This window comes from Carcharhinus amblyrhynchos, chromosome 21, assembly GCF_965287045.1.
Source record: "Carcharhinus amblyrhynchos chromosome 21, sCarAmb.v2.hapA, whole genome shotgun sequence".
Classification (NCBI taxonomy): Eukaryota; Metazoa; Chordata; class Chondrichthyes; order Carcharhiniformes; family Carcharhinidae; genus Carcharhinus; species Carcharhinus amblyrhynchos.
Window position 1 is genome coordinate 31,595,728 of NC_137344.1, and position 24,643 is coordinate 31,620,370.

Genomic DNA, 24,643 nt, shown 5'->3' on the forward strand with positions numbered 1-24,643 from the left:
TTCAAGTTCTTTCTGATTTTCTTTGGGCTGCAGAAGGAACTTGGACTTGAGGAGGTTTCCTGATCTGCATGACATTGACAAGAGTCTCTCTCCAATCTTCACTAAATGTGTGAATGTACCTACAACAACTCCAATCACATACTTCTTCCTATCACCTCAGTGCTTTGTTATCATACCATTTGACTGGTTTCGTTTAGTTTGTTAGTTTATTTATTAGTGTCACGAGTAGGCTTACGTTAACACTGCAATGAAGTTTACTGTGAAAATCCCTTAGCCGCCACACTCTGGTGCCTGTTCGGGTTCACAGGGATAATTGAACATGGCCAATGCACTTAACCAGCCCGTCTTTCAGATTGTGGGAGGAACCCAGAGCTCCAGGAGGAAACCCACTCAGACACAAGGAGAATGTGCAGACTCTGCACAGACAGTGACCCAAGCCACGATTCAAATGATGCTGTCAGGCAGCAGTGCTAAACTGTGGCCACTGTGCCGCCCACAGCACAAGCACGACTGGCACTGTCTCAGTTACATGCATGGTGTATCATGAGTTATCTTCATTACTTTGCTGTTGACTTCAGGCTTAGGCTTAAGCAAACCAAATCTTGGAGCATGTTTAAACACCAGTTGGGAATAACAGCACATGGAAGTTCTACTCCAAGCCACTCACCATTCCTTCACTGTTTCGGGTTAAAATCCTGAAACTCCCTCCCTAACAGCACTGTGGGTAAACCTTGCCACAGGGACTGCAGTGGTTCAAGAAGACAGTTCACCACCAGCTTCTTAAAGGCAGCTAGAGATGGGCAATATATGTTGGCTTAGCCAGTGGGACACCTTGTAAACAAGGAAAAAAAAGACTAATTTGTAAGGTGAGCGAGCATCCTATTATGGTTGGTGGGGTTATTCTGTAAGAGGAGAGAAATAGTCTCGCCTGTGTCAAAGAGAAACATAGGAATTGCTGACTAGCTTGTCACATTGTAAATACTCCTGCAAAGACCTCTCATAATCTGTGCCGTTCTCTGGTGACACCAACACCTCCGGCAACCTATAAATTAAACTTCAGTAGTTTTGACAGTTGTGCTATTGGGCATAGACAGTTATCCACTTGATGTAGCTATCAGCCAAAACAAGGTACTGTTTCCCTCCCACTTCAAGGAAACCAGCATGAATTCATTGTCATGGTTTTATTGTCCTTGATCGTGGAGAGAACGGAACTTTGGATTATTTCTTATTCTGAGATGCACTTTGCAACTTTTCACCGACTCTTCAATATCTCAAACTCCCTTCGGACACCAAAAATAATCTCGACCTACTGCACTCATATGGACTATCCCTGTGTGCTGAAGTTCCTCCAACCTCTCTCCTAGGTCGATTCACTGGAAATACAGCTTGCATCCACCCTCACGCTGCCCTGCTCCCTTCCCGGGAATGAAGATCCCACTTTTGCTGGTACGTTCTACTGAGGTGGGTGAGACCAGCTGAGAATTTTCCTGACTCGATGATGAAAACCCACGACACAATCAAGGAGCCCAGTAAAACCCGGAGCAGTGGGAATCAGGGGGAAAGCTCTCTGCTGATTGGAGGCTTACCTGGCACAAAGGAAGACGGTTGTGGTGGTTGGAAGTCAATCATCTCAGCTCTGGTATATCACTACAGGAGTTCCTCAGGGTAGTGTCCTAGGCCCAACCACCTTCAGCTGCTTCATAAATGACCTTCCTTCCATCATATGGTCAGCACTGGATGTCTGCTGATGATTGCACAATGTTCAGCACTGTTCACAACGACTCAGAAACTGAAGCAGTCTGTGTCCAAATGCAGCAAGACCAGGACAATATTCAGACTTAGGCTGACAAGTGGCAAGAAACATTCGTGTCACACAAGTGCCAGGTAATGAACATTTCCAACAAGAATAAATCTAACCATCACTCCTCAATAGTCAATGGCATTACCATCACTGAATCCCCAATACCTGGAGTATTGACCAGAAACACTATCCCCACTGCTAACCTTATGGCAGAAAGGTCATTGATGAAGCAGCTGAAGATGGTTGGGTTGAGGACACAGTCCCAAGGAACACCTACAGTGATGTCCTGGAGCTGAAATGATTGACCTCCAATCACCACAACCAGAAACATTACTGGACTAGACATATAAATACTGTCACTACAAGTGCAGGTCGAAGGCTAGGAATTTTGTGGTGAGTAACTCGCCTCCTGACTCCCCAAAGCCTGCCCATCGTTTACAAGGCACAAGTCAGGAATGTAATGGAATACTCTCCACACCATCTACAAGACTGACTACAGGAACTCACCAAACTCATTAGGCTGCACCTTCCAAACCCGTGACCACTACCATCTAGAAGGACAAGGGCAGCAGATACCTGGGAACAATACCACCTCGAGGTTCCACTGGATCAAAATCCTGGAATTCCCTCCCTGACAGCACAATGGATGTACATACATCTCAGGGATTGCAGCAGTTCAAGAAGGCAGCTCGCCACCACTTTAAGGGCCACGAGGGATGGGCAATGAATAGTGGCCTTGCCAGTGATGCCCCCATCCCATAAATGAATTTTTCAATACTTAACAACTACTTCTTTTAATTAAATGCAGCTCTCAGCACAATCCCATTCTTAGTTGTTCCATAATATGAGTTCAGAATCTCATTAATTTCAGAATAATTCAGAGCACTGAGTCCCTGAGGCACCAGTGGTTAGATACAGGCATGTGGCCTCAACATGGTGAGGAAAACATTGACTTTATTCCCATCTCTAATTTTATCTGCTTTCAGCTAACTGTTTAACGATCATTCATAATTACTCCAATCCACTATGGGTTTCATTCCCCCATGGTCTCAAAATCCCCTTAGTGCCATTTTACTTTCTCAATTACGTTCAGTGTTGACTCACTGTGTACCTGAATAGCATGTGCAGACAGAGCAATCTTTCAAATGGCTCAGACTTCCTCAGAATTAACTTTAGGAGTTCCCCTTTCCCCCTGCTGATCACATGCAGAGTGGCAGCAGAGCCCTCCCCCCCCACCAATTGTACGCAGAGTGGCACGGACCCCCCCCCCCCCCCCCCCCCCACCAATTGTACGCAGAGTGGCAGTGGACCCTGCCCCCCCCCACCACCAATCGTACGCAGAGTGGCAGCGGACGCCCCCCCCCCCCCCCCCCCCCCCCCCACCAATCGTATGCAGAGTGGCAGCGGACCCCGCCCTCCCCCCCCCCCCCCCCACCAATCGTACGCAGAGTGGCAGCGGACCCTGCCCCCTGCCCCCCACCCCCCACCAATTGTACGCAGAGTGGCAGTGGACCCTGCCCTCCCCCCACCCCCACCAATCGTACGCAGAGTGGCAGCGGACCCCCCACCCCCACCAATCGTACGCAGAGTGGCAGCGGACCCCGCCCCCCCCCCCCCCCCCCCCAATCGTATGCAGAGTGGCAGCGGACCCCGCCCTCCCCCCCCCCCCCCCCCCCCCCCCACCACCAATCGTACGCAGAGTGGCAGCGGACCCCCCCCACCAATAGTACGCAGAGTGGCAGCGGCCCCCCCTACTCTTGCCCTCCCCACCCTCTGATGTGTCTCAATATTTTCCAGTTCTTAATTTCCCAAATGAAATAGAAGAGTAGATTCCATGTTTGCCTTGTTGCCATCATTCGACACTGAGCAAGAGTAACACATGATCAAAGACAGGTGGCCACTATTGATCTAACCTTACTTGCAGCTCTCCATCAATGAGGGCAGCATAGCAGAGTGCTCAGAGCTTCCAATATGCTCCACAACCCAAACTAATTTGAGTGGCATCAGTTAGATTAGGAGGGTGCTACAGAATTCGTTGATGTAGCCAACCTAACATCACTGATAAAAATACCTCAGAATGTTGTAAGAGGCACAATTTGGAACCACCCATCAGATTGTGGTATTAATGAATGAACTTGCTGTTAAATTTATAAAAGGTGGCCTGCACACAGTCAGGCCTCCAAGCCTATCGCTATATTGGGGTGGCACAGTGGTTAGCACTGCTGCCTCACAGCACCAGTGACCCAGGTTCAATTCTGGCCTTGGGTCACTCTCTATATGGAGTCTGCAAGTTCTCCCAGTGTTTCCTTCTAGTGCAGTAGTTTCCTCCCACAGCCCAAAGACGTATGGGTTCCGTTGATTGGCCATGCTAAAATTGTCCTTTAGTGTCAGAGGAATTAACAGAGTAAATATGTGGGTTTACGGGGATAGGGCCTGGGTGGGATTGTTGTTGGTGCAGGTCCGATGGGATGAGTGGCCTCCTATACTGTTGGGATTCTATAATTCTGTAATTGCTTTAAAAATCTAACCTATTTAACATACATTGCTCTGAAACATAAAAACACATCTGTGGGTTTGAACTTAGGATAACAAAATGGAGTGGGATGTATGCAACATTCATGTCATGATACTGATGCACATTTTGAGGTCAACTATCTTAAGCAGGCAAGGTCTGCCAGATAAGTGCAGCATGCAATAACTTTGATGTACTGAGTGGTGATTCTGAGATGTTGGGCAGAATTTTCCTGTTCTCCTTCTTCCTGGTATACAATTGAGGTTCCACTAGAGATCATCTTGCATGCTGGAGTCACCATTAATTCTCTCCTCTAATTGGACAAACTCCATGGGCAACACGGTGGCACAGTGGTTAGCACTGCTGCCTCATGGTGCCAGGCATCTGGGTACAATTCTGGCCTCAGATGACTGTGTGGAGTTTGCACATTTTCCCTGTGTCTGCGTGGATTTCGTCCAGGTCTCCAGTTTCCTCCCAATTCCAAAGATGTGCGGGTTAAGTGAATTGGCCATGCTAAATTGCCTCTTAGTGTTAGGGTGACTAGCAGGGTAAATAAGTGGGGTTTTGGGGATAAGACCTGGGAGGGATAGGTGTTGGTGCAGGCTCATTGGGCCAAATGGCCTCTTTCTGCAGATTCTATGTTTTTGTCAGATGAACAAAATCCTTGGTGTTGTGTTTTTTTAAATCGCAGAAGACATTGCATTTGAGATATGGACTAGTTCTGCAATGCAGTCTATCATATTTGCAATTAAAATGGTTTCATTTAGCTTGGGGTGACTCGAAGAGTATATGTGACTTTTAGATACTTCAGATTCTTGTCTGGTCCAGTGGATGTTTGGACAGTCAAATGAACAAGCCTTTTCTTGTTAGAAGATATTGCAGCAAGATAGAATTCCAGGAAACCAATTCTGTTTCTCTTTCATTGAATTCTTGATCGCATAAAATGCTCCCTATTTGGTATTTGCCCTCAAGATGATCTTTCTGGTTAAAAATTGCACCTGGTGATAATTCAGCATCAGCACTTAATAGAACCCTAAATAATTTACATAGAAACATGGAAAGTAGAAGCAGGATTAGGCCATCCAGCCTTTGAAGCCTGCTTCACCATTCATTATGATTATGGCTGATCATCAAAATCAATGTCCTGATCCTGCCTTCCCCCCATATCTCTTAATACCTTTAACCCTGACAGCTCTCATTTCTTCTTGAAATCTCACAATGTTTTGGCCTCAGCTGTTTTCTGTGGTGGTGAATTCCACACATTCACCGCCCTCTCCTCACCTCAGTCCTAAAAGGTTTGCCCCTTACCCTCATTATGTGGTTTATATGTATTTTGTTGCTCTTTATATATATATATATTTGGAGTTTTGCTTATGGTTCTCAATCATTTGTCACTTATGTGTTAAATTCTGTAATCTTTTTGATTTTCATTTGTAAAACTTAAAATGAAATGTTTCTTTTCCCACTTTGTGTTTTTTCTCCCCCATGGTTATTACCATTAGGGGAGTTGAGTTTTGGATATGAACTCTGTTGCCATTGGCTGATTTCCTCCTAACTAGATGTCTGTCCTTACGTTCAGAACTGTTTTCCCCCATAATAAGTAAAACCATTTGCTTATCCTTGGGCAGCACGGTGGCACAGTGGTTAGCACTTCTGCCTCACAGTGCCAGGGACCAAGGTTTAATTCCTTGTTTGGGCCACCGTGTGTGTGGAGTCTGCACGTTAGCCCCGTGTCTGCGTGGGCTTCCTTTGGGTACTCCGGTTTCCTCCCACAGTCCAAAGATGTACAGGTTAGGTGGATTGGCCATGCTCAGTTGTCCTTTAGTGTCCCACGATGAGTAGATTAGGGGGATTGGCCATGGGAAATGTGTGGGGCTAGGGGGACAGGGTGGGAAGGGGGTGGGCCTGAACAAGATGCTCTTTTGAAGAGCCAGTGCAGACTCGATGGGCTGAATAGCCACCTCTGACGCTGAAGGCATTCTATGAGGATTGTATGAAATTGGAACTACATTTTCTTTTACTGGTGAAATTTAGCTGTGCAGAAACTTGATTTTGATGGCGTGCAGTCTAAGAAAGGTTAACATGAAGGATGTAAATTAATGCAAGTCAGACGCATGTTTTATCATTGCAGTAAATTTGGCTGAAAATATTTAATTAGGAAAATCTATTAGAGATCTTCAGGTGCCCAACATGATTTATGAGGGGCTTACAATTAAGTTAAGGACGAACATATTGATTGCATCTTTTAAAATCCATCATTTAAATCCATCAATCTCTCACATTTGCAGTCCCATGTTGGTCAATTCATTTAAATGTGAGTACTCGGTCTTTGATTGCTCTTGCGGATATGGGTAGCAGTTTTGTGATGGGGAACAGAATCATCGGATCGATAGGTTCATGGCTCAATTCTGATTCTGTATTGTAAGCTTAAATTGCCTAATGTCTGATTGATGGATAATTTTTTAATGATACATCCAGTTACATCCGAGTGTTTGTGAATGTAATAAAGTCTACGCTGAAGGGGCCAGATTCAATTGAGGTTAAACAGGGCATTTTATAACAAATTGGATTGCCAACTTGCCAGCATAGATTTAATTGGTGAAAGTATTGGAGGGGAGTTGAGAATTTTGTTTTACCCAGAGGGTGGTGGGGGTCTGGAATCTGCAGCCTGAAATGAAGGGAGAGACGGAAAGTTTCATGATATTTAGAGCAGCATGGTGGCACAGTGGTTAGCGCTGCTGCCTCACAGCGCTAGGGACCCCGATTCGATTCCCAGCTTGGATCTCTGTGCAGAGTCTGCATGTTCTCCCTGTGTCTGCATGGGTTTCCTCAGGATGCTCCGATTTCCTCCCACAGTCTGAAAGATGTGCGAGTTAGATGTGCTTTGGCTGGTTAGGTGCATTGGCCATGCTAAATTCTCCCTCAGTGTATCCAAACAGGCACCAGAGTGTGACGACCCGGAGATTTGCACAGTAACTTCATTGCAGTGTTAATGTAAGCCTACTTGTGACACTAATAAACTTGTCAGTGTCAGTGCGGACTCGATGATCCAAATCTCCGCTTCTTGCGCTGTTGGGATTCTGTGAAAAAACTTGGATATGCACTTTGACCCCACAGGTCTATAGACCAGGCACTGAAAAGTGGAGTGGGACTGGATTGCTTATTTTTGGCTGGCACAGGCATAGTGGGAAGAATGGCCCTCTTCTGCACTCTGAATTTTCAACATTGTAATATAGCATTGATGAAAATACACGAGTAGGACTTGCTCTGCAGTCTAGATTGTAGCAGATATTTAAACAAATGACCCAGGTCGAGAAGTAATATGATTGACGTCTCAGTAACTGAGTTATCTTTGTTTCCTACAAACAGTAAAGTGACCAGACTGTACCGTAGCCTAGGATTTTTGGTAATAGTGCCATAACTCATTCATATGTCAAAAATGCAATGCAAAAGAATGAAACTAAGTTAGCCAATGTTTTAAAATGCTTTTAAAGAACACAAGCACAGGGCAGAATTGGAAACTATAATTGACAAGGATGTAGGTCATTTCTGTTTCTTCCCGAAAAAGACAAACAGCAGATTATGGAAACATTAAGTGTTGAAGATCGCTCTTGGCTTTGGTTTATTGCCCCATTTTCCTACCCTCCTCTCTGTCTAATTCAGTACAGGCTGCCCTCAAGATTTACAATACAGGAAATCATAGAAACCTGACAGTGCAGAAAGAGTCCATCTGGCCCATCGCGTCTGCACCTACCACAATCTCACCCAGGCCCTTTCCCCATATATTTACCCGCTGATCTACACATTTCAGGACTCAAAGGGGCAATTTTTAGCATAGCCAATCAACCTAACCTGCACATCTTTGGACTGTGGGAGGAAACCCATGCAGACATGAGGAGAATGCGTGGACAGTAACCCAAGCAGGGAATCGAAGCCAGGTCTCTGGAGCTGTGAAGCAGCAGTGCTAACCACTGTGCTATGTGCTGCTCTGAGGTGTGGTGTTTCCTAAAAGCCATGTCGTTAATCGAAAGGTCATAAATTGGAAATGGTTTTCTCACAGGAGCAATGTTAAAGAATGGGTCAATGGTTCATGAACACATGTTAAAGTCCAGTCCTTCAGATTTTTTGGTGTATTTGCTTGAGGTCTCAGAAAGTGTTATGCCACTTGTCTGAAGTTGTTTGTCAGCCAACGCATCACTGTAGGAGATTAAACCACACGGATAAGCTGGGAGATGAGCCTAACATGGTATTGGCACATTTACCCATTCTCTTGGTGTAAGGGACTGCCTAAACTAGGTGCACAAAACTAGGACACATGCATCTTCTCTCACACTACACTGTTCCCTGTCCATCTATCCTCCTGTCTATGTCTTGATACCTCTACTATAAGGTCACATTCTTACTGGAAAATCGGAAGGAAGTTTTTCCTGCTTCCACGGGTTCGTTTGGGGTCAGCGACCCGACAATCTAACGGACAGGTGGTGCAGAACATCGTAAGGTTGAAACCAGCGTTGTAAATCGAAACAGGTAAAGGTAAAGTCATCATTACCCCAAATGACCATAGGCTGCTCTCCCCTTTGAGGAGGAGAACTGACTGGTGGCGATTTAACCTGACGATCACCGCACCTCAGGCGAGGGGCAAGGTTGAGAAGGTGGGGCCTTCATGAATAACGTCAGCAAACATGGGAATCAAACCCACGCTGTTGACATTGCTCTGCACCATTAACCGGCTGTCCAGCCAACTGCAAATGTATAAATGTTGTAAGTACTGTTCCTTGTAACTTGAACATCATGAAGTCGAGCACTACCTGTACTCAAACTTGCATTAATCACCATTCCCATTGACGATTGCTGATGGAAGTTAGAAAGAAGTATGTAGTGAAGATAAGAATATCACATAATTTTCTTTGTAAGGTCATGGATAAGAATCTGAAAACTGCAAACTGTACTGCTTCAATGCAATAACTTGTGATGATATCAGTAATGAGCAAGAGAAGTTCTAACGTATGATAGGGAACTAGCTGCTGTGGGATATTTTCAAGATGGCTGCTGGGGAAAACTCATGCAGCTGAAGAAGAATGTTTGATTGCTCACTCTTTGACAAAAACACAATTACTTTGTTCCCTTTCAGCTCAAAAACCCCTTAATTTATTGAAGTGGTAACTTTTGCTTGCTGCTTTCGGTAGCCCTAAGCAGAATGCCCACATTTCCACAGGTACGTCCTGTTTTTACGGAATGTGTCAGGGCTGAGTTAGTCCCATAAAAACATGATTTTCCTTAAAAAAACCAGTTTTGTGTAGTTCACCCTTAAAATTATAGTAAAATGCAGAAAGGTATTCATAACATTGGAGACCAGGGGAAATAGCTGCACTGATTATTGAAGTGGGGTGTGTGTGTGTTCAAGTGATTCCATGTGTTTGAGGGGAATAGCCAGCACGTGGACCAACCCAATCTGTAAAACCGGCATTTCCGGTTACCTGGTACTACACAAACACCAGGATTTACCTATGATTGGAACTCTCAAAAACAGTCATCTGGAAACAAGCCATTCAGCCCAACTGGTCAGTATTGATATTTTACTTGGCGGTGAGCAAATTGCATTGAACATCTATTCTGTTCTTCAATCCTTGTAAAAAGTCTGACAACACCAGGTTTTAGTCCAACCGTTTTATTTGATAATACTCACAAGCTTTCGAGGGGACTGCCTCTTCCCCTCAAACTTGTGAGTATTATCAAATAAAACGGTTGGACTAAAACCTGGTGTTGTCAGACTTTTTACTGTGTTTACGCCAGTCCAACGCCGGCATTCCCACATCATGACTTCAATCCTTGCCCACTGCCTAATTTTAATTTGAATGCTGACAAATAGTACCGCCATCACTAACTCTGGAAGGAAGTTCTGCCCCCTCCCCACCCTGTGTGAAGCGGTTCTTTCTGTCCCCTTTTATTTCTAATCTCAGATTTTTAGTTTCTTGTTCCTCTACGACGGGCAGTAATTTGTAGTAAACGCTTCGCCTATCCATTATTATATCCTTTTTTCATAATTTTAAATTATTCATGGAAACATAGAAAATTGGAGTAGGAGTAGGCCATTCGGCCTTTCAGACCTGCTGCACCACTCAACATGTTCATGGCTGATCCTCCATCTCAACCCTCCATCTCAACGCCATACTCCAGTGCTTTCGCCATATCCCCTGATGCCTTTCGTATCTAGAAATCTATTTCTTTCCTAAATATACTTAGTGACTAGGCCTCTACAGCCTCCTGTGGTAGAGAATTCCACAGGTTCACCACCCTCTGAGTGAGGTTTCTTCCAACTCAATCTTAAATGACCTTCCCTGTATCCTGAGACTGTGACCCATTGTTTTAGAGCCCCCAGCCAGAGGAATCAACATCCCTGCATCCAGTCTGTGCAGCCCTGTCAGAATTGTACATGTTTTTATTAGATCCCTCCCTCGTTCTTCTAAATTCCACGTCCCAGTCGACCCAATCTCCATTCGATATATCATCCCACAATCTGCCATTCTAAAATCCAATTTTTACAGTGTTCCTTAACATTTGTATTTTGTAGTGAATCTGTGATGTATGCCCCTCAGGTCTTAATATTGTTCCTATGGTGTGAAACCCATACTGTGCACATGGTGCTCTGACTGCGATCTTGTTAATTATTTTACATCAGTTTGACCTCAGCTTATTTCACAGTCTTATCAACCTGAGGTGCTGCCTTTAATGTTCTGTGAATTTGTAGCCTCAGGTCCTCTGCTCTTCCACAGTTTCTGATATACTTTGCAGTGTGCAGTGGTTTGATGCTGCACACTTAAGAGTGCTTTTGTCTTTCAAGAGGAGTAATTTTTTTTTTGTAATCATCTGTGACCTCTGATCATCTACTTTGCTTCCATCTCAGTGTCACTTCTACGAGTCGAAGTACTCTTGCATTCAAATTTATGTATGAGCCACCTGGAATTCTTTTCGTTTGCCTTTCATGAATGATTTTTGTTTGTTGTACACTTCTAAGTATCTTTTAAGAGCTCTGGCGTAAGGTTTTCTTTAGGACACTGTGAAACTCCTCTGTTCTACGGTTGTAGATTGATAGTATCTACACACGTGATTCAAATTGACATTGCATTGCTATCTATGCTGGACTTTGTGCATCGGATTGAGAATCTTTATAGATTGCAATTAATCTCCTGGATGATGCTTTGAGCAAAAGGGTAAAATCGACAAGGATGCGGTTAAGGAAAAGAAAGTGTTCTTTCCAGCTCTTTTTGGACTCTTTTGTTTATTGATTATAGCAATATTGGAGAATGTCTGTTTGACTTGGAGGAGAGATAATGTTGGCAGTTAGAGGTGGAAAATTCCAATAGATATGTGATGAAATCTCCCAGAAATGCATCTAACCAGATTTCACAACCCTATCTGTGTTATATGTATAAGTCTGAGCAATCTTATAGGACATAGGAGACAGATGTAGGCCATTTAGCCACTTGAGTGTGCACTGCCATTCTGCCCATCGAGCCTGTTCCACTGTTAAATTCAATCATGACTGACCATTTGCTTCAGTGCCTTTTTCCCACACGATCTGCTTCGAATTTTGTCTATCTCTGCTTCGGACATACTCAATGACTGAACTTCCACAGAATAGAGAATTCTGAGGTGGAGGATTCCAAACATTTGCAACTGCCCAAGTGAAAGAATGTCTCCTAATTTCAGTCCCAAATGGTTTCTCCCATATTTTGAAATGGTGTCCCTCCGGTTTAGCCCCTTGAACAAGGGGAAACACTTCACCCGCATCTACCCGGTCTATCCCTTTCAGTGAGATCACCTTTCATTCTTTGAAGCTCTAAGAATTCAGGCCCAGTTTCCCCAATCTCTCTCCATAGGACAGTCCCACTATCTCATAAATCCACATTGACTGTGCCCGATCAGATCACTGTAATCCCAGTGTCCATTTATCACAGCCTTCAGAAAAGATTCCAGCATTTTCCCTCTGACTGATGTCAGGCTAACAGCCCTGTAGTTCTCCACTTTCTGTCTCCCTCTCATCTTCAAGAGTGAGATGACATTTTTTACCTTTCAATCTGCAGGAACCATTCCAGAATCTATAGAATTTTAGAAGATGATCACCAATGCACCCAGTATCTCCATAGCAACCTCCTTCAACGGGCTGGGATGTAGAATATCAGGTCTCTGATTCTGATCAACCTTCAGTCCCATGAATTAGCATTGCAACTTTCTGAAAACTATTACTAATTTCCTTCAATTCCACATTTTTCCTCATCCAATGGATCTCTATTTCTGGGAGATTTATTGTGTCTTTCTCAGTGAAGACAGTCACAAAGTGATCATTCAGCTTCTCCGCCATTTCTCTATTCCCTGTTATCAATTCTCCTGACTGATTGTGATGGACCCACATTTGTCTCAGTCAAACATTTCCTTTTTACATATCTATAGGAACTTCTACAGTCTGTTTTTATGTCTTTTGCTGGTTTACATTCATATTTTATTTCCCCTTTATCAGTTTCTTGATCATCCTCTACTGCTTTCTAAAATGCTTCCAAACCTCAGGCTCAACTACTATTTCTGGCAACTTCATCAACCTTTTCTTTTAATCTCATACAATCCTTACCTTCCTATTAATCTGGAAACTCAGCTCATGTTCAGGGGACCCGGATTTGAATCCTGCCACGGCAGATGGTGGAATTTGAATTCAATAAAAAAAACTCCAGAACTACGAAGCTACTGATGACCATGAAACCATTGCTGATTCTCGGAAAACCCATCTGGTCAGTACCTCGAAGGAATTGAAGCATTGCTGTAAACGGCATAATAACTCTTAAAGAGTAGCCATTGCCCATGTACCATCACACCTCTTTGTCCTTCCCCAGTCCAGCTCAGCAAGATTGTCTCTCGTAACTTCATATTTTCCTTTGTGCAGCCTGGCTTTAGACTGAGCAACGCTTTCAAACATGATGTAAAATTCTATCTTGCGGTGCTCATTCATCCCTAATGGTCCTTTCACAAGAAGTTTATTAATTAGCCCTGTTTTGTTACATAGTACCAGATCTAAAGTTAGATGGCCATAGGCTATGGCTATATTATGTGTCATTGACTAAAAAATAGTTAGAAACCTCCTACTCCAATTTCAGTCTGTTTGTGACTTCACAAATGCTGAAGTTAAAGTTTTTTTTTTAAGTTTATTTATTCATGTCACAAGTCGGCTTACATTAACACTGCAATGAAGTTCATAGAAATCATAGAAACCCTACAGTACAGAAAGAGGCCCATCGAGTCTGCACCGACCACAATCCCACCCAGGCCCTATCCCCAATCCGTATATATTTTACCCACTAATCCTCTCTAACCTATGCATCTACAGTCAATTTAGCATGGCCAATCAACCTAACACATACATCTTTGGACTGTGGGAGGAAACCGGAGCACCCGGCGGAAACCCATGCAGACACGAGGAGAATGTGCAAACTCCACACAGACAGCAACCCAAGCTGGGAATCGAACCCAGGTCCCAGGAGCTGTGAAGCAGCAGTGCTAACCACTGTGCTACCGTGCCGCCCTACTGTGAAAATCCCCTAATCGCCACACGCCAGCGCCTGTTTGGATGCACGGAGGGATAATTTTAGCATGGGAAATGCATCTAACCATCACATCTTTCAGACTGTGGGAGAAAACCCACACGGACATGGCGAGGACCTGCAAACTCCACACAGACCCAAGCCAGGAATCGAATCCGGGTCCCTGGCGCTGTGAGGCAGTGTCAAGCCTCAACACTGCCTTGCATGTGATCTGTAATATTCCTGAATTGTTACTGGGTGGAGATCAAGCCTAACCCATCAAATTGATCCGATGAATCATCTCAATGAAACAATGGTACACAACTCTGTTCTGTTTATGTGTAATTAGCTCATCTTACGGATCATTTCTCTTTATTTTTAGGGCCTTGACGGTAACCTTAGTTTTCCAGTCCAAGCATCAAAGGTATTTGAGGATTGGCTTGGCAGTCCCGCTCCTTGGAACTGTTGCTGCGCTCCGGAAAATGGTGGCAGATGAAGGCAAAGTAACTCCAGATCAGGTAAGGCTAAAATCTGAGTCTGATACATGAACAAATGTTCTTAATTACACTCATCGTTATGTTCATCTATTTGACTATGCTTCAGTAAACATTGAGAATCTTAATTACTAAATCACATTAATAATCTTCCTTTCGCACCTGTACCAACTGTAAATCACCTGAGCCGTGATTGGATGGCGAATGTTACGTCGTCCAACAAGTTCAAGAGCTGAGAATAAGTGGCACAGTCAGTCACATGATGTCATTAAGCAGAGGTAACAACAGCCCGACTCCCCACTGTCCCGTTCCCAGGTTCTACATGCCCTTGTGGAAAAGGGATGAGCAGAGGAGAAGTGCCTCCGGATAACGAAGGACGAAATCTCAACGACCGAGGTTTGTTCTGCCGACTAGCCTTGCAGAATTCTCAGTGAGAGACTTGGAAGTAAATGACCGGTTCACCTGGCTGCGAATGATGGATGTCCTCATGGAGAAAGAATCAAGCAGGCAATCAAGAAGAAGCTGAACAGCTGAACTCTTGCCATGATCTCCTGACACTTGATGACTGACTTCTGCAGGCTGGAGATTGTGCTTTGAGGAGATATTGCCAAATAAATCTTGCTCTGTTGCTGCAGTGCATCTTGTAGGGAGCAGGTACTGAAGTCTTGGTTCTCCCTCCGCTGATATGGGGGATCAGTGTTTAACTGAAGGGCGAAGCTTGGATCAAGTGGGTTACTTTGTCCCAGACAGCAGGAAGGGTGTGTGGGTGGGTGGGTGGTGGGGGTGGGGTTTGGAGGGGGGTGTGGGGAGGGAGAGAGGAGAAGGTGGGGAGGACCTCTTTCAAGTCGAAGTAGGCAGCGTCGGGGAAAAAGAAGGGAGATTTCTGAGATACGGAGGATTGGAAGAGAGATTAAGTAATGGCTTGATCTCGTTGTTTATTCATCTCATGGGCAGCACGATGGCACAGCAGTTATCACTCACGGCGCCAGGAACCCAGGTTCGACTCCCGGCTTGGGTCACTGTCTGTGTGGAGTTTGCACGTTCTCCCCATGTCTGTGTCCAGTTTCCTCCCACAGTCTGAAAGACGTGCTGGTTAGGGTGCATTAGCCATGCTAATTTCTCCCTCAGTTACCTGAACAGGCGCCGGAGTGTGGCGACTGGGGATTTTCACAGTAACTTCATTGCAGTGTTAATGTCAGCCTACTTGTGACACTAATAAATAAATTTATTGTTGTTCAGTACAAGGAGGATTAAGAGTTGTCCATTTGGTGATGCACAGCTGACAGATTTCCATCACACAGTGGCAGTTTAAACAGAATGCAACGACTGGGGAAAGAAGAGGGACAGTTTGCTAAACATTCTTCTAAGAACGTTTGTGTTTTCAAATTCAGGGTTCAATCCATCCCCTTACTGTACGGTCTTTGGAAACATGCACTCTTGGTTCAGGATCTGTGTTCACAGAAGTATTTATGTAGCAGGGAGTAAGTAAAACTGGATAATGAACTTGATGAGGAGTAAGTGCCCTTACTGTGTAAAATGCAGTTAATATTTGCCGAAAGGGGCCTCGTCATTCATAAACTTTCTCAACGTAAATGGCACAATCCCTCCCCCTGCCCCACCCACACACACACAACCCACACACACTCAAAGATGATGGCCCAGATCATCTGGTCTCCACATTGTCAGAGACTGGACATATATAACCCAAGGTGTGTGTAGGGATCCCACAGAAGTCCCAACATGCTAACCTCCGTGGGAATTGTCTGGGAAGGCTAAACTCTGAATGGATAATTCTCCTCCTCCTCTCGACCCTCTGTGAAAGTCTCCAACTCTGAGCCGGAGTTGGAAACTTCAGGCAGTTCTACGGGGCTTGGCTGAATCGTTACCCAGGAAATGTTAGACAGAAAAATCCTAATCTGACATCCCGAGTAACTACAGAACTGATCTCCCAATCGCACACTGATCCCCTCAACCTCCAGTGACTCAACCCCAGACCCCACCACAGCTAATCCCCAGCTCGATTCAACAATTCTACCAACCAGCTGAATAATCCACTGACCAGACCTGACTATCGCTCACCACACAGCTAACCCCCAACGCAGTCAGGCTAACCCCTTCCCCCTCCCCCTCCCCCCCCAGACTCAGCTACCACCTCAGACAATTCCACCTCACCAACCAGCCTACCCACTTTTCACCCTTTATTTTTATTCATTTATGCGCTGTGGGCATCACTGGCTCAGCCAGCATTTATTACTTATCCTGAATTGCCCTTGAGAAGGTGGTGAACTACTACCTTGAATGTAGCAGTCCATATGTTGTAGGAACACCCACAGTGCTGTTCGATTCCAGTGCCTAGATCTGTGCCAGGTGGTCCATCCAGTTCCATTCTTTTTACACTTTGTAGCAGTTTGAGGAGCTTGTTAGGCCATTTCAGAGAGCATCTAAGATTGCTGCAGGTTTGGAGTTAAGTGTATGTAGGTTTAATTCCCTTAAGGACATTAATGAACCACATAGATTTTATGGCAATCAGCAATGATTTCATGGACATTATTAGGCTATCTTTTAATTTCAGATTTATTATTCGAATAATTAGCTGCTGTGGTGGGATTTGAACCCATACCTCAAGCATTGGCCTGGGCCTTTGGATTACCAGTCCAATGCCCATGCGCCACTTCCCTCACCTACCACATCGCCCACCTGTAAACTCTACCTGCTGTCCACCTCTGCCACATGCAAACTGTACCCATTTGGCACTTTACCTACCTGCCAACATAGCCACCTGCCTCACCATCCTGCCTCCTGATCACCTCACCTATCTCAAACACCACCCACCTGCCCCCTCCACCCACTGGCGAACCCTCCCCACTTACTTCACCCACTTGACACCCAACAACCTGCTCACTTCACTGACTTGCCACCTCACCCTGCTGCAAACCCTCACCCACCTGCCACCCTAACTATCCATCCCTCACTGACCTGCCGTGCCACCCATGTACGCACCTATTTTACCCATCGACCCCCTCCATGACCCTGCCCATTCACCTGGAGCACTGTACACAGTTTTGGTCCCCTTATTTGAGGAAAGACATAATGGAGGCTGTTTCAGAGGAGGTTCACTAGATTGATTCCAGAGATCAGGGATTTGTCCTAAGAAGAGAGATTGAACAGTTTCGGCTCATACTCTCTGGCTTGTAAAAGAACGAAGGGAGATCAAATTGAGGTATACAAGATGGTAAAATCTATGGATAGAGTAGACGTGGAGCAGATGCTTCCTCTTTTGGGGCACTCTAGGATGGAAGGTCATAGTCTTAGGATAAGGGGTAGCAAATTTAAAACAGAGTCGAGAAGAAACTACTTGTCCCAAAAGGTTGTGAATCTGTGGAATTTGCTACCCCAAAGTGCGGTGTCTGTTGGGTAAATTTGAGGAGGAGTTAGATTTTTGACTGGGAATGGGTTGAAAGGTTATGGAGGGAAGGCAGGAAAGTAGGGATGAGGAGCAAATCAGCAATGATCGAATGGCGGAGCGGACTCGATATGGCCGAATTCTGCTCCTATATCTTATGAACTAGCGTTCATCGATTCATTATCATTCACAGTTAAACTCACAAATACAGTTTCTAACATGAAAAGTCAAGACACTTGTGTTCTACTGGACACTATGGAGTTCTTTGATGGACGCTGCACTCTGTATTTCCGGAGAATCTGGGCTTGGATGACACAGCAAGAAATGCGACTTGGTACTGGGGCATGGAAACACTCAAGCAGTGTGGCAATGCGACAATAATTGCCACTCTGCAAAAGATCCCAACTGATATTTATTGGATAGAAATTATTCTTCAAAACAACTTGCGTTATCAGTAATTTTCTGACCTCCACTTCTCTGTTATCTTTCCAGATAATTTTAACGGAGGTCTATGCTAGCGGATTTGAGCGTTCCTTCTCGGATGAGGAAGACTTGAACGTAATTGGTGAAGGCGACAGTGTTTATGCATTTCAGGCCCCACTTGTCCGAGGAAGCTCTGCTGCTCCTACTCGACAGTCAGGTGTGTGAGATAGTCAGCTTTGTTCAACAAGCTTCCTGCTTGACTAATGTTCAATGTGTCCTGGTGAAAGTAGGGCAAAAGCGCATGCCCCCGTGTGCACACAAATGCATGTGCCCCATGCGCGCACACATGCATAATTAGGTGCAGGAATGGCTGATAAAAGCATCAATCAAATTAAATGTTTGTCCTTTTCACCAGTCTTGCTCATCAGAGTGAAAACAAAGGTTAATAATTCTCTGGTTCATTCTAGCCCACCACTTGAGCAATGCTTCTTTTAATGTTCTGTTTCTCCACGCAGACATGTACACTCACATACTCAAATTTCAGACACACACAAATACCACACCCCACACCAAGCACATGCATGCGTATACACACATGTTGCGTGCACACACACAGACACACCCACACCCCCATACACACACATGCACACCACCACACACACACTGCACACACACCACAGCCACACACACACACACATACCCCCACACACATGCCAAATACAACACACTGGTAAGTGTTCACCTTTCCTTTTGAAAATTTTCATATTTCTAATCACCATTTTCTTTTGGAGTGGATGTTTTAAATGGTGTCTCATTCCAGTGCTGTTACATTTACTGTCTGTTGTGTAAAAGCAGTTTCTAGTTTAGTCAGGGTGATCCTAACTAAAAGTGACCGTCCACGTCTTCTGCCACTCTCCTGTCCTGTTGCAAACGAGTGCACTTGCCGTCAGCAGGAATTGGCAGCAGGTATTTGCGATAGTATAGAGCCAGAGTCCAGATCTGGCTGTTTGTACTCTGCACAAACTCAAACTCATTCTCCTAAAGTAAAAATGAGTTTTGAGTGGAAAAGGGCACTTGTGGTTTAAGTGAAGATCTTTAGAAGTGGCAGGAATGCTTTATCGTGTGAGATACTTTGCATGTTATTTGACCTCCTTTGGTTCAAACACCTATTGTAATATTCTCAAGTGTTCGTTTCCATTGAAATGCATAATTGGTTATGTTGAGCACCTGCTATTTTGGGATATGGTTAACAGATGAACTTGTGTATCGATTGATCTGGATATGATTCAACCATATTCTCAACCCAGCATTTCCCGCTGCCATAAGAAATTTGTTGACACTCACGTTAGCAAGTGGTTGTTAAATTACCCCCACTGTTATGTTGTATTTTGTATTAATGTGTAATTCTGCTATGCACTGGTAGTAAATCCAAGCCTTCTATTGTAATTCAGTGCATGTGCTTGTGATGTTGGTGCCTCCTGACTCTGCAACTCAACATTCAGTGTGCTCAGACCTTTCCAAGCTCTCATCTGTTGGGCAAAGCAGTGTAAACAAAGAGTGCCACATTGTGAAGGTGCTTGCATTCAAAATTCATAAAGGACATGTTGCTTGTATTTGAAGCACCGACTTATCCAGGCGTATCTTGTTGAATGTTTGGGGCCATGCAGTGTGAAAGCTGAAGCGAAATTGGAAACACTTTATAGCTTTGAATCGTTGAAATGAGTGACTGATTTTGTGATGTCTGTTAGCCGGTGAGTACTACGGATAAGCTAAATCTGTGGAAGTATTTCAAAATAGAACTGGCAGCAAGTGCTGTGCGTTAGCCCCCTCCCCACCTGGGATGTAAAGGTCAGGAAGGAACCCACCCAGGAAAAAGCCAGCTGTACCAAAGCTATTGTGTGTATGCAACAAGGCGTTAATTTGCACACAGCCAAGCCTTTGCTCCCATCGTGGAAGGAAATCCCACCTTCAAACACTGCCAGCCAACATATTCTCAGCAGTACCAGGTTTCAGCTGGGACTGCAACCAGAACGTGGAGAAGCGGAGGTTCTGGAAACTGGATTGAAAGCAAATCCGGGGCTTCACCAGGCTTGGAGAGGGTGGTTAGGTGCACTGGTTTTTGAAGGCTGTGGGGGTAGGTTAAAGGTTGGGGGGGTGGGGGTGGTCTGGCAAGACCTTGGGCAGGAGGAATCCTCTGATAGGCACAAGGAAGACTTCTCTCCCACACCATCCTCACCACCTGCAATCTTGCCTCATGCCAGCTCAGCCAGTAAAGACTGCCCACTTACCCCAGGCCTCCTGTGGGTTAAATAGCAGTGGAAGCACACACTTGGCCACCAAAGGACTTCATTAGGCCCCAGAAACAATCTGATCACCCAGCACCACCACTCTGTCCCCAAACACAGCAGTGGAGTTCACTAAAATCCAGCCCCAAGTCTAGGATATACAGATTCAAATTTAGAATTGATAACATGGTCAGCAAGTGGCATCAGGTAACACGAAGGAGGCCAAAGACCCAGTATAATTTCTGAAAGATTGGGATGCCAGAGAGACTGTAGGGTTATTTTTAAACCAAGTGAAAGACTTGGCCTTTACCAGTAATTTTTAATGTGTAAATTAATTGGAGCTGAGATTGAAATGATTATATATTGACAATTGGATGTCTTAAATACAGGGTTTTTTTTTCTCCAGCTTTGATTTGAAAACACTTTCCCCTGTCCATTTGTCTCTATTACTGGGACTGTATTAGTTGCCAATCGATTGCCAATTTTTTTTAGAAGTGTTGTATGACCTCAATGTAAATGATTGTGCTGTGTTCCAGGCAGTAATTAGGAGCCAAGCGATTTGGTTCCTGTTTTCCATTAAGCCTGTTCTTGTTTCAAGTGTCAGGGTAAAAGGGAAATCTAGCATTTCATAGACTAATGCAGCACTGAATGCCATTCAGCCTATTGAGGTAGAACCTTTCAAGCAATAATCCAGTCAGAGTCATTGAGAGCTACAGCACAAAGAAAGGTCCTTTGGTCCATTGTGTCTGCGCCAGTCAAAAACACCCACCTAACTATTCTAATCTCTTTTTCCAGCACTTGGCCCATAGCCGTGTACGCCTAGACATAGCGAGTGCATATTTAAATACTCCTAAAATGTTATGAGGGTCTTTGCCTTCACCACCCCTTCAGGCAGTGAGTTCCAGATGCCCACCATCCTCTGGATGAAAAGGTTTTTCCTCAATCTCCTGTCCCTTAGCTTAAATCTATGCCCCCTGGTCATTAATTCCTCCACCAAGGGGAAAGGTTTTTTCCTGTCTAATCTGTCTATGCTCCTCATAATTTTATATATCTCAATCACATCCTCCTCTGCTCCAGTCTATCTGATCTCTCTTCATAACTAAAACTTTCCTGTCCAAGTAACATCCTGGTAAACCTTCTGTATATCCTTTCTAGTGCTATCATATCCCTCCTGGAATGTGGATTTCAGAACTGCACACAATATCCCAGCTTTGATTTGATTTATTATTGTCATATGCATTTATGTTCAGTGAAAAGTATTGTTTCTTGCTATACAGACAAAGCATACCCTTCATAGAGAAGGAAAGGGGAGAGTGCAGAATGTAGTGTTACAGTTATAGTTAGGGTGTAGAGAAAGATCAACTTAGTGCGAGGTAGGTCCGTTCAAACATCTGCCAGGGTCCTAAGGATCGTCAAATCTGTAAGAGATTGAATTCGAGCATTGTTAGAGTTTAAAAAAATTAGAATAAAGTTTTAGAAGCATAGAGCAAGAGTAAAAGATAGAATTAGAAGGTATGCTGGACACAGCTTGCAAGAAGTCACTTCGCTCCAGTGCCATCACCAATGTTTTGTATAATTCCAGCATAATGTCGCTTGCTCTGAAACTCTATACCTCAGCCAATAAAGGTAAATACCATATACCTTTGTTTGGTATGCAAAAGAGCTACCATATAACATATATATCAGGTCTCATGAGGTAAGGCTGAGGGACTTGAGGTTATTTTCATTAGCGAGAAGAAGGTTAAGAGGTGACCTAATTGAGGCATACAAGATGATCAGAGGGTTAGATAGGGTGGACAGTGAGAGCCTTTTTCCTCGGATGGTGATGGCTAACACGAGGGGACATAGCTTTAAATTAAGGGGTGTTTAATTATACGACGGATGTCAGACATAGGTTCTTTACTCAGAGGATAGTAAGGGCGTGGAATGCCCTGCCTGCAGCAGTTGTGGACTCACCAACTTTAAGGGCGTTGAAATGGTCAGTGGACTCACCAACTTTAAGGGCATTCAAATGGTCAGTGGATAGGCATATGGATAACATTGGAATAGTTTAGGTTAGAGGGTCATTAGGTTGGTTCCACTGGTCAGCGCAACATCGAAGGCGAAGGGCCTGTACTGCGTTGTAATGTTCTATGTTCTATACCTTTGTTTATTTGTTTGTTCCACTCTTCCCTTTCCCTATTTCTCTTCAGTTCGTTTCTCTTTCAGCATGATCTTATTGAATGGCGGGGCAGGCTCGAAGGGCTAGATGGCCTACTCCTGCTCCTATTTCTTATGTTCTTATGAAGCCACCACCCATTTAGTAATGCATTCTAAATGTTAAGCATTCATTACATAAAAAAGCTGTCACTCATTTTACTCCTGGTTCTTTTGCCAAGCATCATAAATCTGTGCCCACTGATTGTTGATCCTTCAGCCATTGGAGACAGTCACCCAAGCTGGGTATCGAACCTGGGTCCCTGGCATTATAAGGTAGCAGTGCTAACCACTGTGCCGCACTAATGGTTGTTTTTCTGATGGGAGGAGGGTTTATACAGTTACCCAGGGATTGATGTTGGCATCCCTGCTCTTCCTCATACATTTTCATGATCTAGGCCTTGGTATTCAATTTCAAAATTTGCAGGTGATGCATCATTAAAATGGTAGCAACAAAATTATGATACAATCAGGCAGAATCAGCATGGTTTTGTGAAAGGAAAATCGTGTTGGACGAATTTATTTGCATAGCTTTGAAGATGTAATAGAGTGGCTGAGGGAAAACCAGTGCATTTAGACTTCAAAAAGGCACTCAGTACGGTGTCATATAAAAGATTACTGCACAGGATAAGAGCATATGGTGTTGGGATGATACATCGGCATGGATAGAGGATTGGCTAGCTAATAGGAAACAAGAGAGTTGGGATTAATGGATCACTTTCAGGTTGGCAAACTATAAATAGAGGAGTGCCACAGGGATCAGTGCTGTGACCTCGACTATTTACAATCTATATTAATGACTAGGACGAATGAACCGACTATACTGTAGTCAAGTTTGCTGATACGAAGGTAGATAATAAGGCAAATTGCGATACACAGGGTCTGCATACAGATAGGTTAAGTGAGTCAGCAAAATTTGGCAGATGAAAATATAATGTGGGAAGATGTGAGGTGGCCCACCTTGGCAGGAATAATGGAAAAGCAGAATATTATTATTCAAATAGAGAGAGAGACTGCAGAATGTTCCAGTGCAGTGGGATCTGGGTGTCTTTGTACATGAATCACAAAAGGTTAGCCTGCAGGTACAGTAAATAATTAAGAAGGCAAAATGAATGTTGGCCTTTATTACTAAGAGATTATGAAAGTAGGAAAGTCTTGCTACAACTGTATTGGGCATTGGTGAGACCAATGTCAGTACTGTGTGCAGTTTTGGTCCTTTGTTTTAAGGAGAGACATACTTGCATTGCAGGCAGGTCAGAAAAGGCTATTTCCTGGATGAAGGAGTTTTTTTTATGAGGAAAGGTTGAAGAGGTTGGGCCTATAGACATTGGAGTTTAGAAGAGTGAGAGGTGATATTAAAACATGTATGGTTCTGAGGGGTCTTGGTGCTTGACAGGATAGATACTGAGAAGATGTTTCCCTGGTGGGAAAAATCAAGAACAAGGGGGGGACGCAGTTTCAAAGTAAGGGTCTCCCATTTAAAGCTGAGATGAGGAGGAATTTATGTTTGGAATTCTTTCACCCAGTGAGCAGTGGACACTGGTTATTGACCAGCAGTAATGCAGTGGTCAGCATTGCTGCCTCACAGCAGCAGGGTTCCAGGTTCGATTCCCAGCTTGGGTGACTATGTGGAGTTTGCACATTGTCCTCGTGTCTGCCTGGGTTTCCTCCAGGTGCTCCTGTTTCCTCCCACACTCTGAAAGACATGCTGGTTAGGTGCATTGGCCATGCTAAATTCTCCTTCACTGTACCTGAACAGGCGCTGGAGTGCGGTGACGAGGGGGTTTTCACAGTAACTTTATTGCAGTGTTAATGTAAGCCTACTTGTGACAGGAATAAGTAAACAAACAAACTTGAATATATTCAAGGTTGAGTGGGGCAGACTTCTGCTTAACAAGGAAGTCAAGAGTTAATGGGGAAAGGCAGGAAAGTGGAGTTAAGGTCACATCAGATGCTCATA

At 44.3% G+C, this 24,643-nt stretch overlaps 1 protein-coding gene across 1 annotated transcript in view; it reads left to right on the forward strand.

Moving 5' to 3' along the window:
* The window catches only part of usp43a (ubiquitin specific peptidase 43a), a 456,330-nt gene that overhangs the window by 257,686 nt on the left and 174,001 nt on the right, over positions 1-24,643 (forward strand). Inside the window, exons 5-6 of the mRNA XM_080208928.1 lie at positions 14,265-14,400; positions 18,272-18,419. Coding sequence (XP_080065054.1) covers positions 14,265-14,400; positions 18,272-18,419 — 284 coding nt within the window. The remainder of the gene's footprint in view (positions 1-14,264; positions 14,401-18,271; positions 18,420-24,643) is intronic.